This window comes from Chenopodium quinoa, unplaced genomic scaffold (assembly GCF_001683475.1).
Source record: "Chenopodium quinoa cultivar QQ74 unplaced genomic scaffold, ASM168347v1, whole genome shotgun sequence".
Lineage (NCBI taxonomy): Eukaryota > Viridiplantae > Streptophyta > Magnoliopsida > Caryophyllales > Amaranthaceae > Chenopodium > Chenopodium quinoa.
Window position 1 is genome coordinate 8,496,824 of NW_018743574.1, and position 21,429 is coordinate 8,518,252.

At 34.5% G+C, this 21,429-nt stretch overlaps 1 protein-coding gene across 4 annotated transcripts in view; it reads left to right on the forward strand.

Annotated features, from left to right (window-relative positions):
• Positions 1–292: 292 nt before the first annotated feature.
• The window catches only part of LOC110682541, a 34,572-nt gene continuing 13,435 nt past the window's right edge, over positions 293–21,429 (forward strand). For 2 of the 4 annotated variants that reach the window (XM_021858890.1, XM_021858891.1), the window contains exons 1-9: positions 325–506; positions 919–1,008; positions 1,172–1,263; positions 1,637–1,675; positions 1,772–1,825; positions 2,128–2,202; positions 4,568–4,633; positions 4,739–4,781; positions 6,221–6,266. In XM_021858890.1, coding sequence (XP_021714582.1) covers positions 942–1,008; positions 1,172–1,263; positions 1,637–1,675; positions 1,772–1,825; positions 2,128–2,202; positions 4,568–4,633; positions 4,739–4,781; positions 6,221–6,266 — 482 coding nt within the window. In that variant the 5' untranslated portion in view covers positions 325–506; positions 919–941. Of the gene's footprint in view, positions 507–918; positions 1,009–1,146; positions 1,264–1,636; positions 1,676–1,771; positions 1,826–2,127; positions 2,203–4,567; positions 4,634–4,738; positions 4,782–6,220; positions 6,267–21,429 lie in introns of those variants that run through there. The other 2 variants (XM_021858893.1, XM_021858892.1) reach the window with 2 other exon arrangements.

Below are 21,429 nucleotides of genomic sequence, written 5' to 3' on the forward strand. Positions count from 1 at the left end.
TGGCTTTTGTGGTTGCCGATTTGTGGCCTTTTACAATTTGGTTCTTGATGGCAAGAATATTGCACCATTTATGCATTTTCGCAATGTCAATACTTTTGCAAGTAGAATACGAGGTAATTTAATTTTGACTTTTAGCCAACACGTGCACCCATATTCGACAAGTGTACTTGTCAAAGCATTTTGTGAAAAGATTTCATGATTTTGAACTAAAAGTGAAGTTCTGGTGTCATAAACATGTCCGAGTGTCGAGAATCCAACACACGTAGTTGATTTAATTGTTATGTACGGAATATTTAAATCTTATTGTAATTTGTGTTTTTTTAAAAAAGAAAAATAAAAATAAAATTCAAAGCGGAGCGCAAATAGTTTATTCCGAAAAATATAAAAGAAAACATCTCAGTGGTACAGGTCGTAGATTTCAGGTGAAAGTCGAGAATTCCAGCATTTATCTCGCAAATTGGAAATGCAATACTAGTCAATTGCTCTCTGATTTCTTCACACCTGAGGTACTAAGCTTATTCTACCAATCTCATTATCATTATCTTTCTTCAATATCTTGTTTCAGTAATTTCATACTTCAATTAAATTGTTATCATGTCAATGAATTCGAATTCAAGAATAATTTTTCACCCAAAAATTTTAATATTTTTTTTAAAAAAACAATAACTCTCTTCCTGCAATTATATACGTAGTAATATTTTTTGTGCTATAAATTGGATTATTAGATTGAATTTAATCCATTTGCCATTCGTTGACAATCACAAGGGGTTGAATTTTGAGGGTTTTAAGTTTGATTTCTGTGACTGGTCCTGAGCTTTCGTTTCTTATATTGCTTATGATTTTATAGGAGCAATGTAAATTGTAATAATGTTCACATCTCATATTATTATGGTTATGCTGCTCTAATTTTTTGTTTAGGTGGGTCTATAATCTGTTAACAGATGTTGAGCTCCGGGAATGGCTTTGATTGTATCACCGCGCCTCGATTAATTATGCTGGCCACCCTAGGTATGTGGTCGGAATGTCTATTACTTAATGGGGTTTTTATTGATTTTAGTGTATGTTTGGGTTCCACCCAATTTGCTTATGCTTTTGGCTTGGTTGGTTTTTCTTGCTTAGTTTTTCATTTTCATTATTCATTTACAGTCTCTTCTTCTTATTGGTGGACCAGTTGTACTATCATGGGTGGTTGGAGTTGCCTCCATGGCAGTGCCGAGTTCTAATTGCTACGCTCTTGATAATTCCAGCCACATTGTTGATTTTGTATCCTTCATCTTTTGGTATTACTGATTCAACAGATAATTCTATTGTTAATATAACATAAATTTATCCATACATTGGCAATGCTGTTGAATCCTAGGATTATAGCATGAGTTTGGTAGACTTGTTATCTTTGCAGGGTGTTTCTTTTTGAAATTAGTATATAGTATAATAGTATCAATGATTTCAAGGCTTCACCCTTCATGTCCTCTTTCTAGACCTCACTATTGGGTGAATCCTTACAAGATGCTGTCTTGCTGGGAGATTGAGTCCGTAAAGTGGGTCCAGTTTTTGTATTGCAGTGGTGATGATTTATTTTACCGCAATCTCTACTTTTCAGATATTTTCAAACTACTTGTCCTTAATTATTTCTCAGACAAGCTGGAAAGGACATCTTTTTGAGTATGAGGGAGAGGTCTGTTTTTAGTTGCTCATCTCATCTGTGTAATGAACCATGGAAAATACTGATTTTCTGTTTGGTGCTTAAAGATTTGTCTTTACCTCCATGCAGGAGTCAGACATGGTTGTTCGATTTTGCAAAGACGTGGAGAGCAGATCACAAACAGTAATCTACTGAGCTATTAGATTTATCTTTACTAAAAAACTCTATGCCATTTCAGTTCAGTGTCATATCTTCATCCCTATAACTTTTGGCTTATTAATTTAAATTAAACGACATTAAAAATGTAAATACGGGAGTCACTTAATGGATTGGTCTAAAAAACGTCTCATAATGTGACTTAAGATGGTTGTAGATTTCTGTAGATTCATATCGTGCTGAGTATTTATAAATACTATACATGGCTGCAGATCAATCACTTTCCACAATTTGTACTCACCTCCCCACCCCCTCCTTTTTGTTTGCAGGGATATGTTGATTTTGGCCGCTTTGATACATATAACCATTTTGTTGCTGGCTCTGGACGTGTCAACTTTGTTCAAGTATTCCTCGACTTCTTGAGCTCTGCATTTTTTTTTTATTATCCTGTTTAATTGGAGAAAAGACCAACCATAAAATGAATAAATAATAATGAACTTTTGTTCAGAAACATTTAACTGAAACTGGTTGTTACAATTTTCAGTACAATATTATTAGAGGAGATATTCATTTTGTCAAGTTACGGATTACTTCAATCAAGAATTCTCAATTTTCGGTTTAAAACATTCTCTAAGTTTGAGCTGTATTATAATTATTATCTTTGTCGATTGGAATAAGTTTTCAAGAAAATTCTGTCTGGTCAGCCTCCCAATATTGGAGTAGAGTGTTGTCAAGTTTCAGTGCTTATAATTGTTTTGAGCAGATCATCAGAAAACATTCAAAACAAGTGCTTAAATTTATCCATTATTAGCACTAGGTCTAGCTGGGATTTTTACTAAAGGCAATAACTGAGGAGAATAGAAAACATTGGAAAGAGAAAGAACTGCAGTTGCCTGTAAGATATGATGCTCAGCCAAGGGGCTAAGGATAGGTGCTGCACAAGGCATGAGAAGAAATACCTCATACTTAAAAACGTCAATATACGGCCATAGAAGGTAGCATTTTGACTCATCTTAGGGTCATTTTCAGTGTGGTAATGCTTGAGCATGAGCCTAGGAAGGTAAGAGTAAGACCTTTGCAAGACCAAGGTAGCTGACCTAAGACATGATTTCTAGGGGTGCGAAGTCATGGGTCAAGGCATGAATTGAATTAGATGGTTCTGGTCACTAAATAGGCCTTGGGAAGAATGGGAAGCCCTCGATGCCTAATTTTTCCGGCTGACCAAATGTTTTCCGAAGGCTAAATTAAAGGTTATTATCCACACAATCAGATCATATATGGAGATTTTGGGACCTAGTGTTGAAATTAAAATAATGGTGGGGAATGCTATTCAGGGTCATAAAAGGTTTTTTGGAACCATATGTGCTCAACTGCTCACTAGTCATTCATTTAATAACTTTGGATGACCTTGAGTCAAAGACGAAAGGTGTGTCTGTAATTGGCTAATAGCTAAGAGGCAAAGTAAATAGTCTCCAACCAACTAAGTGGCATCCCGAGGTCTCACGGGGTCTATAAGAAACACCTTGTCCTCTATCCTTGATAGGTCTGTGAAAGTGAAAAATTCTTCAAAATTGAAGGCTATAATACACGTTTTAAAATCATTCTTGGAAAATTTTCCAAAATTGAAGTAGATGTAAGGAGTGTCTCTTGAGTTCATTAAAGTTGGTTTGAAAACATAACATGTATACCAACAATCCTCTAAAGTCCACTAGAAATTAGATTAAAGATTGAATTATGATCTTTCTCTACTGAGAGGTTGGCAACTCTTTTGGATAAAAATTAGAATACAACTAAAGTTGCCTTGTATAAGTAGGGTGGGACTGAAAGTGCAGCTAAATATAAGCAAGCCTTAATTTAAAATCTTATGGTGCATTTATTCTTCTTTTGTTTTACGAATGATTCTGATGCACTCTTAGGGGGCGTTTGGTATGAGTAAAGGAAATGGTATGGAAAGGAAATAAATAAGTGGGGGAGGAAAGGAATCATTTAACTCTTGCCTTTCCATTTGTTTGGTTTAATCATGGAAAGAAACCACTTAAACCTATCTTCCTTTATTTTTGTTTGTGGAGAGTAAGGGTAATTGTTACCTTAGGTTTTAAAGAGGTAACAAATGGGTGGAAACTATTAGGTCTATTACCCTCAGGTAATGGTAATTGTTACCCAAACCTTCCAACCAAACACTTGGTAACGGTTGTGGTTTATTTGAATCCGTTTTCAATAAAAAAATATTCCAACCAAATATGCTCTTAAGTTATTCCATTTTGGAGTTTTTTGGTTTCATACCTTCCTTTGCTGTTGGTCAGACTGTTGGTTTCATTAACTGTGATAATTGCTTCATTGGTTTTGACTATTCATCACTCTCACTGCCAAGGACCCAAGGTGTGATACATGGATATTTTATGGTGAATGGACATGATGACACTAGTATTAGCATAGTATCGCCGTATCGGTTCTGGTATGTGGCACCTTAATGATGTTACCCTCCCCAAAGGAAGTTCATTTAGTTCTTTCTATTTTTCCCTCTCTGGTTTTGGAGTAGGGTGGGGGTGAGGTTTCTCTTCTATGACCAAAGATAAAAAGAATTGGCGGTATGAATTGTTTGTTTAAGTTTACAATCAATTATTTATCACCGTAGAGGGATGGGTTGCTACGTTGCTTCCATTCAGTTATTGTCTGATCGTTCTAATCTCCCCAAGTCCCCCCTCTCCCCCCCTTCCTGTATGCCTTCTCATATGAATTACTTGTTACAAATCTTTGAAATTCATCCAGGGATTCTATGAGGGTGATCTCATGAATTGTGAGCAAAGTTATAACAAATTGGGGCGCACGGCTCAGGTTAGCCCTTCAGGCATACACCCCTAAGTGGGCTTATAACTTTGTTTGTGTCTCTTGATATTTATTCTTGTTATTGTTTGTTACATTTTCTTCTATTCTTTTTAGGTAAATATCATATGTGGAAGTTGTTTCAGCAGACAATGTAAAGGTTATAACCTGGATGTATATGTATCATACTTTTATGGGCAATTATCTATGGTACACCTGAGGTTTGGCCCTTTATCAATGGTACACCAACTTACCTTTTGTTTATCAGCGGTACACCTAAGGTTTAATACAATCATCTAGAGTAACTCTCACGTTAAACAAATGTTAATTATAGGTTAATTTTAGGTTAATCTGATTTTTTAACTATTTTTTAACTAAAAAAATTCCCTCCTTTTTTTTTTCCTCTTCACTTTCCCTCCTTTATTTAATCTACCCTACCCACCCCCTTTTACTATATAAGTAGTTTCCCTCCCTCCTGATTTTCCCTCTTCACTCTTTGTCGAATTTCCCTCTTCTTTTTCTGTTAATTTTTTTTTTGCTTACCTGTGTTAAATCTTTTGACATATGCAATGAATGGCACCTGCAGTTTACTTTTGTTATTTGTGTGTTAAGTTATGCATTTGGATTTGTTTAGTTATGAATATGGTAGTATATTCATGTTTAGTTATAAGCTTTTGACATGTTTAGTCACATATTTGTTTAGGGCAGATTGTTTGAAATTAAGTACAACAATACTGAAATAAAAAGTCAGCAATGACTTAGCTTTTATTGATATGCATTAACCAAAGTACAACAACATTACATTATTTCAGAGCTACCACTAATAACACCAAATACATAACAATTGCAACTTTGACCACCAAATGAACAAAGTCAGCAAATTCATCTGTTCTTATCATAAACTCATTAAATTTTCTCCTTAAAAGTTGAACACTTGTAGATTCAGATGTACTAGCCACTCTACTTGCTGCGTCACTAACCATCCGATCCTCCTTCACCCACATGAAGAATTTACATAATCTGCACTTGTAGTAGGATCTTCCTGGGTTTGATATGATACATAGCTTGAGAACCTGATATCAACAGTTGAAGGGTCACAGTTACAATTAACTGATTTGAACCACAAACCCCTCCCATTTCCGTTGGTAGATGAACCCATGCCAAAAGAAGACATTGATAAGCAAAAAAAAAAAAAAAAAAAAAAAAACAAAGAAGAGGGAAATTCGACAGAAAGAGTGAAGAGGGAAAATCATATGGGAGGGAAACTACTTATATAGTAAGAAGGGGTGGGTAGGGTAGATTAAATAAAGGAGGTAAAGTGAAGAGGGAAAAAAAAGGAGGGAATTTTTTTAGTTAAAAAATAGTTAAAAAAATCAGATTAACCTAAAATTAACCTATAATTAACGTTTGTTTAACGTGACAGTTACTGTAGATGAGTGTATTAAACCTTAGGTGTACCGCTGATAAACAAAATGTAAGTTGGTGTACCATTGATAAAAAGCCAAACCATTGATAATTTCCCTACTTTTATTTATTATTTTATCTCCGAGGCTCTGATTTACAGCTGACAACATTGTCTGTATTATCATCTCATCTCAGGTGAACTTGGATGTATATGCAGTGTTACATATGAATCATCTTGCAGGTAATGCTACATTAAAGGGTTTAATTTTTTTACCGTCTTTGCAATCTAGCACATTTTTGGTCCAACAGAAAAGATCAACAAGATGTCCTCTTGGCCTTATTTTTTCATAATGTATGTCATATAATCTTGCCATCACCATGGGGAATTTTCAGCTTTAAAAGACATTTAGGAATATCAGGAAATTTAGATGAGTTTTCAATATGGATGTGTGGGAACACTGAATAGGATAAAATTAGGATTGGAAATATTTGGAAGAAAGTAGGAGTATTGGAGGATAAAATAAAGGAAAATTTAATAAGTATAATCCAGTCTTTGTCTCGTTTTCCCAATATAATCCAACGTTTCAACAAGTTTACTACTTCCTCCGTTCTTTATTACTTGACCCGCTTTGACTTTTACACTATTCACCACCCCTCCTTTGACCGTCTTTTGTGAATAATACGTAAGGAAAATATATCCATGTATGATTTTTTGGATTCGTCTTAATAAGTACTATCATAATATATAATTTTTATAATTTTTACTTATGGAGAATTTAAGTTATTGATCGTTAAAGTTTTGCATTGGCAAGCGTGATAAAAGAAACAGGTCAAGTAAAAAAAAACAAAGGAAGTATTTATTTTCTCCTAGTAACCCAGCAATCCGCATGTCATTTTCTCATTTTATTTTAATTTTAATTTTTAAAACTATAATCAATATTTTTTAAAAAAGCTTCTCTCTCTATCTCCCTTCCATGGCCTTCCTCCCACCCCACCACCACCTAGAAAATATCTCTGCCCCACCTCCACTCCCATCATCACCACCACAAAACTCAAAACCACCACAAAGTGTCTCATGTGTAGTGTGTACCTATGTCAATAAAATGTGTTTACTCGTAGTATTTCCTTTATTCACTTTTTCTTTTTAAGTCAAAATGTGCAACTAAATGTGAACAATTTTATAATCCTACCGGCACTCCAAACCACCAAAATTGGTTTCATTAAGGTTACATTCTTTATTTGACAATTGTTTTCCGAACTTGGAAAATAAGGGGTCGAAGCTCTTCCCATAGATTCCATGACACCGTAAGAGGCCGTTTGGGTGGTTGGAAGTTTGGAACCATCTATTTTGCCTTTAAAATGTCACTTTAGCCATTTATGTACCGGCGAACTTTAAATCTATTCAAAGTCGCCACATGAGTCGTTATGTGACTGACTAGTGGTCATATATGGTTCCAAAGAATGTTATATAACCCTAGGAAGCATCCCCTACCCTCTTGTAAGCTTTTGACTTTAGGTCTTGAAGCCTCTGAAATTGGTCCAAAAACGTGAATTATAGTCTTCACTTTTTGATTTTTTTTCACTTTTCCGAACCTGGATGGAAACAAGTTAGGGTGTTTCCTATGAACTCCAAAACACCCTAGAAGGCCATTTAGGTGGTTAGAACATCCTTTTTGCCTTAAAAATATCACTTTAAGTGTTTACGTACACTTCTCCTTTAATTAACTAAAGGTCACCGTAAGGGCCTTTGTGTGACTGATTAGTGGTCATATATGATTCCAAATAACATTATAAGACCTCAATATGTATACCCTACCTTCCCGACAATTTTAAACATCGAAAACCTCCAAAATTGGTCTAAAAGCGTGGATTATAGCCTTCAATTTTTGAAAATTTTTGATGAAAAGGAAACAAGTTGGAGTGCTTCCCAAGGACCCTATGACACCTCTAGAGGCCATTTACGTGGTTAAATCCATCCACTTTGCTTATAAACGTTCAATTTAACTACTGTTATGTATATGCCTTCTTTCAAGGAATCAAGGCCATCACGGGGTAATATATATGTCATTAATGGCCATATATGATTACAAACAGCAATTTAATTTCCTTGTGATATGATATACTTGTATAATTCTAAGGAAAATGTTATAAATGTGTAAGGACCAAGGAGTGTTTGATTGTTCAGTCAATTACAAACTAAGGGCAAGGTTGATTTAAATTGTCGTCTGCAATTATGTTTCTTAGAACTTAGTTAAATTTGAATGACAATTTCGGGTGTTTCCTGAAAAACCTCTTAAATTGGTCCAAAAACGTGAATTATAGCCTGATTTTTTTATCACTTTTCCGCACTTGGATGGAAATCAGTTAGGGTGTTTCCTATGAACTCTACAACACCCTAGAAGGCCATTGCAGTGGTTAGAACATCCTTTTTTCCTTAAAAATATCACTTTAAATGTTTACGTACACATCTCCTTTAATTAACTCAAGGTCACCATAAGGTCCTTCGCGTGACTGATTAGTGGTCACATATGAAACCAAAAGACAATATATGACCTCAATATGTATCTCCTACCTTCCCGACAATTTTCAACATTTGGTCCCAAAATCTCCAAAATTGGTCGAAAAGCATGGATTATAACCTTCAATTTTAGACAATTTTTTACTTTTTCGGACCTGAAATGAAAACAAGTTGGAGTGCTTCCCAAGGACCCTATGACACCACTGGAGGCCATTTAGGTGGTTAAATCCATTCACTTTGCTTATAAACGGTCAATTTAACTACTGTAATTTATATGCCCCTTTTGAAGGAAACAAGACCATCACGGGGTAATATATATATGTGATTAATGGCCATATTTGATTACAAAAAAATTAAATTTCCTTATGGTATGATATACGTGTATAATTTTAAGGAAAATGTTACAAATGTGTAAGGACTAAGGAGTGATTGATCGTCCGGTCAATTACAAACTAAGGGCAAGGTTGATTCAAATTGTCATTTGCAGATCAGTTTCTTAGAAATTAGTTAAATTTAAATGACAAGTTAGGGTGTTTCCTAAAAAACCTATGAAATTGGTCTAAAAACGTGAGTTATAGCTTTCACTTTTGGATTTTTTTTGCACTTTTCCGAACCTTGATAGAAACAAGTTAGGGTGTTTCCTATGAACTCCACAACACCCTAGAAGACCATTTGGGTAGTTACAATATCTTTTTTGCCATAAAATATCACTTTAAGTGTTTATGTACAAATCTCCTTTAATTAACTCATGGTCACCATAAGGGCCTTTGTGTGACTGATTAGGGGTCATTTATGATTCCATGAGATATTATATGACCTCAATATGTATCCTCTAACTTCTCGACAATTTTCAACATCGGGTCCTAAAACCTCCAAAAGTGGTCCAAAAGCGTGGATTATAGCCTTTCATTATTGACAATTTTTGACTTTTTTGAACCTGAATGGGAAACTAGTTGGAGTGCTTCCCAAGGTCCCTTTAACACCGTTGGAGGCCATTTAGGTGGTTAGATCCATCCACTTTGCTTTTAAACGGTCAATTTAACTACTGTTATGTATATGACTTCTTTAAAGGAATCAAGGCCATCACGGGGCAATATATATGTGATTAATGGCCATATATGATTACAAATCACAATTTAATTTCCTTGTGATATGATATACTTGTATAATTCTAAGGAAAATGTTACAAATGTTTAAGGACCAAGGAGTGATTGATTGTCCAGTCAATTACAAACTAAGGGCAAGGTTGATTTAAATTGTCGTCTGCAATTATGTTTCTTAGAACCTAGTTAAATTTGAATGACAATTTAGAGTGTTTCCTGAAAAACCTCTTAAATTAGTCCAAAAACGTGAATTATAGCCTTCACTTTTGGATTTTTTTTAAACTTTTCCGAGCCTGCATAGAAACAAGCTAGGGTGTTTCCTATGAACTCCACAACATCCTAGAAGGCCATTTGGGTGGTTAGAACATCCTTTTTGCCTTAAAAATATCACTTTGAGTGTTTACGTACACATCTCCTTTAATTAATTCAAGGTCACCATAAGGGTCTTTGTGTGGCTGATTAGTGGTCATTTATGATTCCAAAAGACATTATATGACCTCAATTTGTATCCCCTACCTTCTCGACAATTTTCAACATCGGGTCCTAAAACCTCCAAAATTGGTCCAAAAGCATGGATATATAGCTTTTAATTTTTGAAATTTTTTTACTTTTTCGTACCTTAAAGGGAAACAAGTTGGAGTGCTTCCCAAGGACCCTATGACACCTCTGGAGGCCATTTAGGTGGTTAAATCCATCCACTTTGCTTATAAACAGTCAATTTAACTACTGTAATGTCTATGCCTCCTTTGAAGGAAACAAGGCCATCACGGGGTAATATATATATGTGATTAATGGCGATATTTGATTACAAAAAACAATTAAATTTCCTTGTGGTATGATATAATTGTATAATTTTAAGGAAAATGTTACAAATGTGTAAGGACTAAGGAGTGATTGATCGTCCGGTGAATTACAAACTAAGGGCAAGGTTGATTAATTGTCATCTGCAGATCTGTTTCTTAGAACTTAGTTAAATTTGAATGACAAGTTAGGGTGTTTCCTAAAAAACCTATGAAATTGGTCCAAAATATATGAGTTATAGCTTTCACTTTTGGATTTTTTTTACAGTTTTCCGAACCTGGATAGAAACAAGTTACGGTGTTTCCTATGAACTCCACAACACCCTAGAAGGCGATTTGGGTGGTTAGAACATTCTTTTTGCCTTAAAATATCACTTTAAGTGTTTACGTTCACATCTCCTTTAATTAACTCAAGGTCACCATCAGGGCCTATGTGTGACTGATTAGTGGTCATTTATGATTCTAAAAGACATTATATGACCTCAATATGTATCCCCTATCTTCTCGACAATTTTCAACATCGAGTCCCAAAACCTCCAAAATTAATCCAAAAGGGTGGATTATAGCCTTCATTTTTTGACAATTTTTGACTTTTTCGGACCTGAAAGGGAAAAAAGTTGGAGTGCTTCTTAAGGACCCTATGACACATGTGGAGGCCATTGAGGTGGTTAAATCCATCCACTTTTTTTTATAGTCGGTCAATTTAACTAATGTTATGTATATGCCTCCTTTCAGGGAAAGAAGGCCATTACGGGGTAATATATATATGTGTTTAATGGCCATATATGATAACAAACAATAATGTAATTTCCTTGTGGTATGATACACTTGTAAAATTAAAAGGAAAATGTTACAAATGTGTAAGGTCTAAGGAGTGATTGATAGTCCGACCAATTACAAACTAAGGGCAAGGTTGATTCAAATTGTCTTCCGAAATTCTAATTCTTAGAACTTAGATAAATTTGAATGACAATATAGGGTGTTTCCTAAAAAACCTGTGAGATTTGTCCCAAAACGTGAATTATAGCCTGATTTTCTTATCACTTTTTAAAATCTGAATGGAAACAAGTTATGATGTTTCTTGTGAACTCCACAACACCCTAGAAGGCCTTTTGGGTGGTTAGAACATCCTTTTTCCTTTAAAATATCACTTTAAGTGTTTACGTACACATCTTCTTTCATTAACACAAGGTCACCATAAGGGCCTTTGCGTGACTGATTCGTGGTCATATATGATTCCAAAAGACAATGTATGACCTCAATATGTATCCCCTACCTTCCGGACAATTTTCAACTTTTGGTCCCAAAACCTCCAAAATTGGTCCAAAAGCATGGATTATACCTTCAATTTTTGACTTTTACGGACATGAAAGGAAAACAAGTTGGAGTCCTTCCGAAAGACCCTATGATACCTCTGGAGGCCATTTAGGTGGTTAAATCCATCCTCTTTGCTTATAAACGATCAATTTAACTACTGTTATGTATATGTCTCCTTTTAAGGAAACAAAGCCATCACGGGTAATATATATGTGATTAATGAACATACATGATTAAAAACAACAATTCAGTTTCCTTGGGATATGATATACTTGTATAATTCTAAGGATAATGTTACAAATGTGTAAGGACTAAGGAGTGATTGATAGTCCGTTTAATTACAAATTAAGGGCAAGGTTGATTCAAATTGTCGTCTGTAATTCTATTTCTTAGAACTTAGTTAAATTTGAATGATAATTCGGGGTGTTTCCTAAAAAACCTGTGAATTTTTTCCAAAAAAGTGAATTATAGTCTTCACTTTTGGAAAATTTTCTCCACTTTTCCGAACCTGGATAGAGACAAGTTAGGGTGTTTCCTATGAACTCCAGAACACCCTTGAAGGCCATTTGGGTGGTTAGAACATCCTTTTTGCCTTATAATATCACTTTAAGTGTTTAGTACAAATCTCCTTTAATTAACTCAAGGTCACCATAAGGGCCTTTGTGTGACTGATTAATGGTCATTTATGATTCCAAAAGGCATTATATGACCTCAAATCCTCAATATGTATCCCCCACCTTTTCGACAATTTTAAACATCGGGTCCCAATAACCTCCAAAATTGGTCCAAAAGCGTGGATTATAGCCTTCAAAATTTGACAATTTTTGACTATTTCAGACTTGAAAGGGAAATAAGTTGGAGTGCTTCCCAAGGACCCTACGACACCATTGAAGGCCATTTAGGTTGTAACATCCATCCACTTTGCTTATCAATGGTCAATTTAACTACTAATATGTATATGCCTCCTTACAAGAAATTAAGGCCATCATGGGGTAATATATATGTGATTAATGTCCATATATTATTACAAATAACAATTTAATTTTCTTGTGATATGATATACTTGTATAATTATAATTTACATGTTACAAATGTGTAAGGACCAAGGAGTGATTGATAGTCCAGTCAATTACAAAATAAGGGCACAGTTGATTTAAAATTTCGTGTGCTATTCTGTTTCTTAGAACTTAGTTGAATTTGAATGACAATTTAGGGTGTTTCCTGAAAAACCTTTGAAATTGGTGAAAAAACGTGAATTATAACCTTCACTTTTGGATTTTTTTTTTCACTTTTCCGAAACTAGATAGAAACAAGCTTTGGTGTTTCCTATGAACTCCACAGCACCCTAAAAGGCCATTTGGGAGGTTAGAACATCCTTTTTGCCTTAAAAATATCACGTTAAGAGTTTACGTACACATCTCCTTTAATTAACTTTAGGTCACCATAAGGGGCCTTTGTGTGACTGATTAGTGGTCATTTATGATTACAAAAGACATTATATGACCTCAATATGTATCCTCTACTTTCTCGACAATTTTCAACATCGGGTTCCAAAACCTCCAAAATTGGTCCAAAAGTGTGGATTAGCCTTTTATTTTTGACAATTTTTTACTTTTTCGGATCTGAAAGGGGAACAAGTTCGAGTGCTTCCCAAGGACCCTATTACACCTTTGACATTTCTAGAGGCCATTTAGGTGGTTAAATCCATCCATTTTGATTATTAACGGTCAATTTAACTACTAATATGTATATGCCTCCTTACAAGGATTCAAGGCCATCATGGGGTAATATATATTTGATTTATGGCCATATATGATTACAAAAAACAATTTAATTTCCTTGTGATATGATATACTTGTATAATTCTAAGGAAAATGTTACTAATGTGTAAGGAAGGAGTGATTGAGAGTCCGATCAATTACAAACTAAGGGCAAGGTTTTGACGTCAACTATTCCGCTTCCTCGAACTTAGTTAAATTTGAATGACAATTTAGGGTGCTAAAACCCGTGAAATTGGTCCAAAAACGTGAATTATAGCCCTCACTTTTTTTTTTTTTTTTTTCACTTTTCCGAGCCTTGATAGAAAAATTTAGGCTGTTTCCTATGAACTCCACAACATCGTAGAAGGCCATTTAGGTGGTTAGAACATCCTTTTTGCCTTAAAAATATCACTTTAAGTTTTTACGTATACATCTTCTTTAATTAACTCAAGGTCATTTATAATTCCAAAAGACATAATATGACTTCAATATGTATTCCCTACCTTCTCGACAATTTTCAACATCGGGTCCCAAAACCTCCAAAATTGGTCTAAAAGCGTGGATTATAAACTTTAATTTTTGACAATCATTGACATTTTCGGACCTGAAAGGGAAACAAGTTTGAGTGCTTTCCAAGGACCCTATGTGACCCTTGGAGGCCTTTTAGGTGGTTAAATCTATTCACTTTTCTTATAAACGGTCAATTTAACTACTGTAATGTATATGTCTCCTTCGAAGGAAACAAGGCCGTCACGGGGTAATATATATGTGATTAATGGCCATATACAATTATAAACAAAAATTTAATTTCCCTGGGTTATGATATACTTGTATAATTTTAAGGAAATTGTTACAAATGTGTAAGGACTAAGGAGTGATTAACACTCCGGTCAATTACAAACTAAAGGCAAGGTTGATTCAAATTGTCGTCTGCAATTCTGTTTCTTAGAACTTAGTTAAATTTGAATGACAATTTGAAGTGTTTCCTGAAAACCTTTGAAATTGGTCCAAAAACGTGAATTAAAGCCTTCACTTTTGGATTTCTTTTTGCACTTTTCCGAATCTTGATATAAACAAGTTAGGGTTTTTCCTATGAACTCCACAACACCCTAGAAGGCCATTTGGGTGATTAGAACATCCTTTTTGCCTTAAAAATATCATTTTAAGTGTTTACGTACACATCACCTTTAATTAACTCAAGGTCACCATCAGGGCCTTTGTGTGATTGATTAGTGGTCATTTATGATTCCAAAAGACATTATATAACCTCAATATGTATCCCCCACCTCTTCGACAATTTTCAACACCGAGTCTTAAAATCTCCAAAATTGGTCCAAAAGCGTGGATTATAGCCTTAAACATATTTGAATTTTTTGGATCTGAAAGGGAAACAAGTTGGAGTGCTTCCCAATGACCCTATGCTATGACACCCCTGGAGGCCATTTAGGTGGTTAAATCCATGCACTTTGCTTTTAAACGGTCTATTTAACTACTCTTATGTATATGCCTTCTTTGAAGGAATCAAGGCCATCACGGTGAAATATAAATGCAATTAATGGCCATATGTGATTACAAACAACAATTTAATTTCCTTGTGATATGATATACTTAGTATAATTCTAAGGTAAGTGTTAGAATTGTGTAAAAACCAAGGAGTAATTGATAGTCCGGTTAATTACAAACTAAGTGCAAGCTTGATTCAAATTGTCATCAGCAATTTTGTTTCTTAGAACTTATTTAAATTTGAATGACAATTTAGGGTGTTTCTGAAAAACCTGTGATATTGGTCCAAAAACGTGAATTATAGCTTTTACTTTTGGATTTTTTTTTCACTTTTTCGAACTAGGATACAAACAAGCTAAGGTGTTTCCTATGAACTCCACAACACCCTAGAAGGCCATTTGGGTGGTTAGAAAATCCTTTTTGCCTTAAAAAAATATCACTTTAAGTGTTTACGTACACGTCTCCTTTAATTAATTCAAAGTCACCATAAGGGCCTTTGTGTGACCGATTAGTGGTCATTTATGACTACAAAAGACGTTATATGACCTCAATATGTATCCCCTACTTTCTCGACAATTTTCGATATCGGGTTCCAAAACCTCCAAAATTAGACCAAAAGCATGGATTATAGCCTTTAATTTTTGACAATTTTTGACTTTTTCGGACCTGAAAGGGAAACAAGTTGGAGTGCTTTTGAAGGACCCTATGACACCTCTAGAGGCCGTTTAGGTGGTTAAATCCATCCACTTTGCTTATAAACAGTCAATTTAACTACTGTAATGTATATGCCTCCTTTAAAGGAAACAAGGACATCACGGGGTAATATATATATTTGATTAATGGCCATATTTTATTACAAACAACAATTAAATTTCCTTGGGATATGATATACTTAGTATAATTCTAAGGAAAATGTTAGAAATGTGTAAAAACCAAGGAGTAATTGATAGTCCGGTTAATTACAAACTAATTGCAAAGTTGATTCAAATTGTCGTCTATAATTCTGTTTCTTAGAACTTATTTAAATTTGAATGACAATTTAGGGTGTTTCTTAAAAACCTTTGATATTGGTCCAAAAACGTGAATTATAGCCTTTACTTTTGGATTTTTTTTTTCACTTTTTCGAACTAGAATAGAAACAAGCTAAGGTGTTTCCTATGAACTCCTCAACACCCTAGAAGGCCATTTGGGTGGTTATAACATCCATTTTGCCTTAAAAATATCACTTTAACCGTTTGCGTACACATCTCCTTTAATTAACTCAAAGTCACCATAAGGGCCTTTGTGTGACCGATTAGTGGTCATTTATGATTACAAAAGACGTTATATGACCTCAATATGTATCCCCTACCTTCTCGACAATTTTCAACATCGGGTCCCAAAACCTCCAAAATTAGTCCAAAAGTGTGGATTATAACCTTTAATTTTTGACAACTTTTGAATTTTTCGGACCTGAAAGGGAAACAAGTTGGAGTGCTTCCCAAGATCCCTATGACACCTTTTTGAGGCCATTTAGGTGGTTAAATCCATCTACTTTGCTTATAAACGGTCAATTTAACTACTGTAATATTTATGCCTCTTTTGAAGGATACAAGGCCAAATCGGGGTAATATATATGTGATTAAAGGCCATATATTATTATAAACAACAATTTACTTTCCTTGTGGTATAATATATTTGTATAATTACAAGAAAAATGTTACAAATGTGTAGAGGACTAAGGAGTGATTCGCAGTCCGGTCAATTACAAACTAATTGCAAGGTTGATTCGAATTGTCGTCTGCAATTCTATTTCTTAGAAATTAGATAAATTTGAATGACAATTTAGGGTGTTTCCTCAAAAACTTGTGAAATTGGTCCAAAAACGTGAATGCCTTATGTTTTTGATATTTTTTTTTTCACTTTTCCGAACCTGGATAGAAACAAGTTAGGGTGTTTCCTATGAACTCCACAACATCCTAAAAGGCCATTTGGGTGGTTAAAAAATCCTTTTTGCCTTAAAATATCATTTTAATTGTTTACGTACAAATCTCCTTTAATTAACTCAAGGTTAACCTAAGGGCCTTTGTGTGACTGATTAAAGGTCATTTATGATTCCAAAAGACATTATATGACCTCAATATTTATCCCCTACCTTCTCGACAATTTTTAACATCGAGTCCCTAAACCTCCAAAATTGGTCCAAAAGAGAGGATTATAGCCTTCAAATTTTGATAATTTATGACTTTTTCGGATCTGAAAGGGAAACAAGTTGGAGTGCTTCCGAAGGACCCTATGACACCTTCAGAGGCTATTTAGGTGGTTAGATCCATCCACTTTGCTTATAAACGGTCAATGTGACTACTACAATGTATATGCCTTCTTTCAAGGAATCAAGGCCATTACGGGGTAATATATATGTGATTAATGGCCATATATGATTACAAACAACAATTTAATTTTCTATGGTTTGATATACTTGTATAATTCTAAGCAAAATGTAACAAATGTGTAAGGACCGAGGAGTGATTGATAGTCCGGTCAATTACAAACTATGGGCAAGGTTGATTCAAATTGTCGTCTGCAATTCTGTTTCTTAGAACTTAGTTAAATTTGAATGACAATTTAGAATGTTTCCTGAAAAAACTTTGAAATTGGTCTAAAAACGTGAATTATAGCCTTCAATTAAATATATTTTTTTTTTCACTTTCTGAACATTGATAGAAAAAAGCTAGGGTGTTTCCTATGAACTCCACAACACCCTAGAAGGCCATTTGGGTGGTTAGAACATCCTTTTTGCTTTAAAATATCACTTTAAGTGTTTACGTACACATCTCCTTTAATTAATTCAAGGTCACCATAAGGGCCTTTGTGTGGCTGATTAGTGGTCATTTGTGATTCCAAAAGACATTATATGACCGTAATATGTATCCCCTAACTTCTCGACAAATTTTCAACATCGGATCCTAAAACCTTTAATATTGGTCCTATAGCGTGGATATATAGCCTTTAATTTTTAACAATTTTTGACTTTTTTGTACCTAAAAGGGAAACATGTTGGAGTGCTTCCCAAGGACCCTATGACACTTTTGGAGGCCATTTAGGTGGTTAAATCCATCCACTTTGCTTATAAACAGTCAATTTAACTACTGTAATGCACATGCCTCCTTTGAAGGAAACAAGGCCATCACGGGGTAATATATATATGTGATTAATGGCCATATTTGATTACAAATAACAATTAAATTTCCTTGTGGTATGATATACTTGTATAATTTTAAGGAAAATGTTACAAATGTGTAAGGACTAAGGAGTGATTGATCGTCCGGTGAATTACAAACTAAGGGCAAGGTTGATTCAAATTGTCATCTGCAGATCTGATTCTTAGAACTTAGTTAAATTTGAATGACAAGTTAGGGTGTTTCCTAAAAAACCTGTGAAATTGGTAAAAAAAAGCGTGAGTTATAGCTTTCACTTTTGGATTTTTTTTGCACTTTTCCGAACCTTGATAGAAACAAGTTAGGGTGTTTCCTATGAACTCCACAACACCATAGAAGGCCATTTGGGTAGTTAGAATATCCTTTTTGCCATAAAATATCACTTTAAGTGTTTACGTACAAATTTCTTTTAATTAACTCAAGGTCACCATAAGGGCCTTTGTGTGGCTGATTAGTGGTCATTTATGATTTCAAAAGACATTATATGACCTTAATATGTATTCCAAAAGACATTATATGACCTCAATATGTATCCCCTATCTTCTCGACAATTTTCAACATCAGGTCCAAAAACCTTCAAAATTGGTCCAAAAGCGTAGATTATAGCCTTTCATTTTTGACATTTTTTGACTTTTTCGGACCTGAAAGGGAAACAAGTTGGAGTGCTTTTAAAGGACTCTATGACACTTCTGAAGGCCATTTAGGTGGTTAAATCGATCCACTTTGTTTATAAATGGTCAATTTAATTACTGTATTGTATATGCCTCATTTTAAGGAAACAAGGCCATCACGGGGTAATATATATATGTGATTAATGGCCATATTTGATTACATACAACAATTAAATATCCTTGTGGTATGATATACTTGTATAATTCTAAGGAAAATGTTACAAATGTGTAAGGACTAAGGAGTGATTGATCGTCCGGTCAATTACGAACTAAGGGTTAGGTTGATTCAAATTGTCATCTGGAGATCTTATTCTTAAAACTTAGTTAAATTTGAATTACAAGTTAGAGTGTTTCCTGAAAAACCTGGAAATTGGTCAGGAAAAAAAAAAAAGTAAGTTATAGTCTTCACTTTTGGATTTTTTTTCACTTTTCCAAACCTGGATAGAAACAAGCTAGGGTGTTTCCTACGAACTCCACAACACCCTAGAAGGCCATTTGGGTGGTTAGAACATCCTTTTTGCCTTAAAAATATCACTTTAAGTGTTTACGTATAAATCTTCTTTAATTAACCCAAGGGCACTATAAGGGCCTTTGTGTGACTGATTAGTGGTCATTTATAATTCCGAAAGACATTATATGACCTCAATATGTATCCCCTACCTTCTCGACAATTTTCAAAATCGGGTCCAAAATCCTCTAAATTTGGTCTAAAAGCGTGGATTATATAGCCTTTCATTTTTTACAATTTTTTACTTTTTCGGACGTGAAAGGGAAACAAGGTTGAGTGCTTTTCAAGGACCCTATGACAACTCTGAAGGCCATTTAGGTGGTTAAATCCATCCACTTTGCTTATAAACAGTCAATTGAACTACTGTAATGTATATGCCTCCTTTGAAGGAAACAAGGCCATCACGGGGTAATATATATATGTGATTAATGGCCATATTTGATTACAAACAACAATTAAATTTCCTTGTGGTATGATATACTTGTATAATTCTAAGGAAAATGTTACAAATGTGTAAGGACTAAGGAGCGATTGATCATCTGGTCAATTACAAACTAAGGGCAAGGTTGATTCAAATTGTCATCTGCAAATCTTATTCTTAAAACTTAGTTAAATTTGAATGACAAGTTAGGGTGTTTCCTAGAAAACCCGTGAAATTGGTTAAAAAAAAATGTGAGTTATAGCCTTCACTTTTGGATTTTTTTTCACTTTTCAGAACCTGGATAGAAACAAGCTAGGGTGTTTCCTACGAACTCCATAACACCCTAGAAGGCCAATTGGGTGGTTAGAACATCCTTTTTGCCTTAAAAATATCACTTTAAGTGTTTACGTACACATATTCTTTAATTAAATCAAGGTCTCCATAAGGGTCTTTGTGTGACTGATTAGTGGTCATTTATAATTCCGAAAAGACATTAAATGACCTCAATATGTATCCCTACCTTCTCGAAAATTTTCAACATCGGGTCCCAAAACCTCCAAAATTGGTCCAAAAGCGTGGATTATAGCCTTTAATTTTTGACAATTTTTGACTTTTTCGGACCTGAAAGGGAAACTAGTTGGAGTGCTTCCCAAGGTCCCTATTACACCTCTGGAGGCCATTTAGGTGGTTAAATCCATCTACTTTGCTTATAAACGGTCAATTCAACTACTATAATGTATATGCCTCCTTTGAAGGAAACAAGGCCATCACGGGGTAATATATATATATGTTATTAATGGCCATATTTGATTACAAACAACAATTAAATTTCCTTGTGGTATGATATACTTGTATAGTTCTAAGGAAAATGTTACAAATGTGTCAGGACTAAGGAGTGATTGATCGTCCGGTCAATTACAAACTAAGGGCAAGGTTGATTCAAATTGTCATGTGCAGATCTGATTCTTAAAAGTTAGTTAAATTTGTATGACAGGTTAGGGTGTTTCCTAAAAAACCAGTGAAATTGGTAAAAAAAAAAACGTGAGTTATAGCTTTGACTTTTGGATTTTTCTTGCACTTTTCCGAACCTTGATAGAAACAAGTTAGGGTGTTTCCTATGAACTCCACAACACCATAGAAGGCCATTTGGGTAGTTAGAATATCCTTTTTGCCATAAAATATCACTTTAAGTGTTTACGTACAAATTTCTTTTAATTAACTCAAGGTCACCATAAGGGCCTTTGTGTGGCTGATTAGTGGTCATTTATGTTTTTACGAGACATTATATGACCTCAATATGTATCCCCTACCTTCTCTACAATTTTCAACATCGAGTTCCAAAACCTCCAAAATTGGTCCAAAAGCGTGGATTATAGCCTTTAATTTTTGACAGATTTTGACTTTTTTGGACCTGAAAGGGAAACTAGTTGGAGTGCTTCGCAAGGTCCCTATGACAACTCTGGAGGCCATTTAGGTGGTTAAATCCATCCACTTTGCTTATTAACGGTCAATTTAACTACTAATATGTATATGCCTCCTTAAAAGGAATCAAGGCCTTCATGGGGTAATATATATGTGATTAATTGCCATATATGATTACGAACAA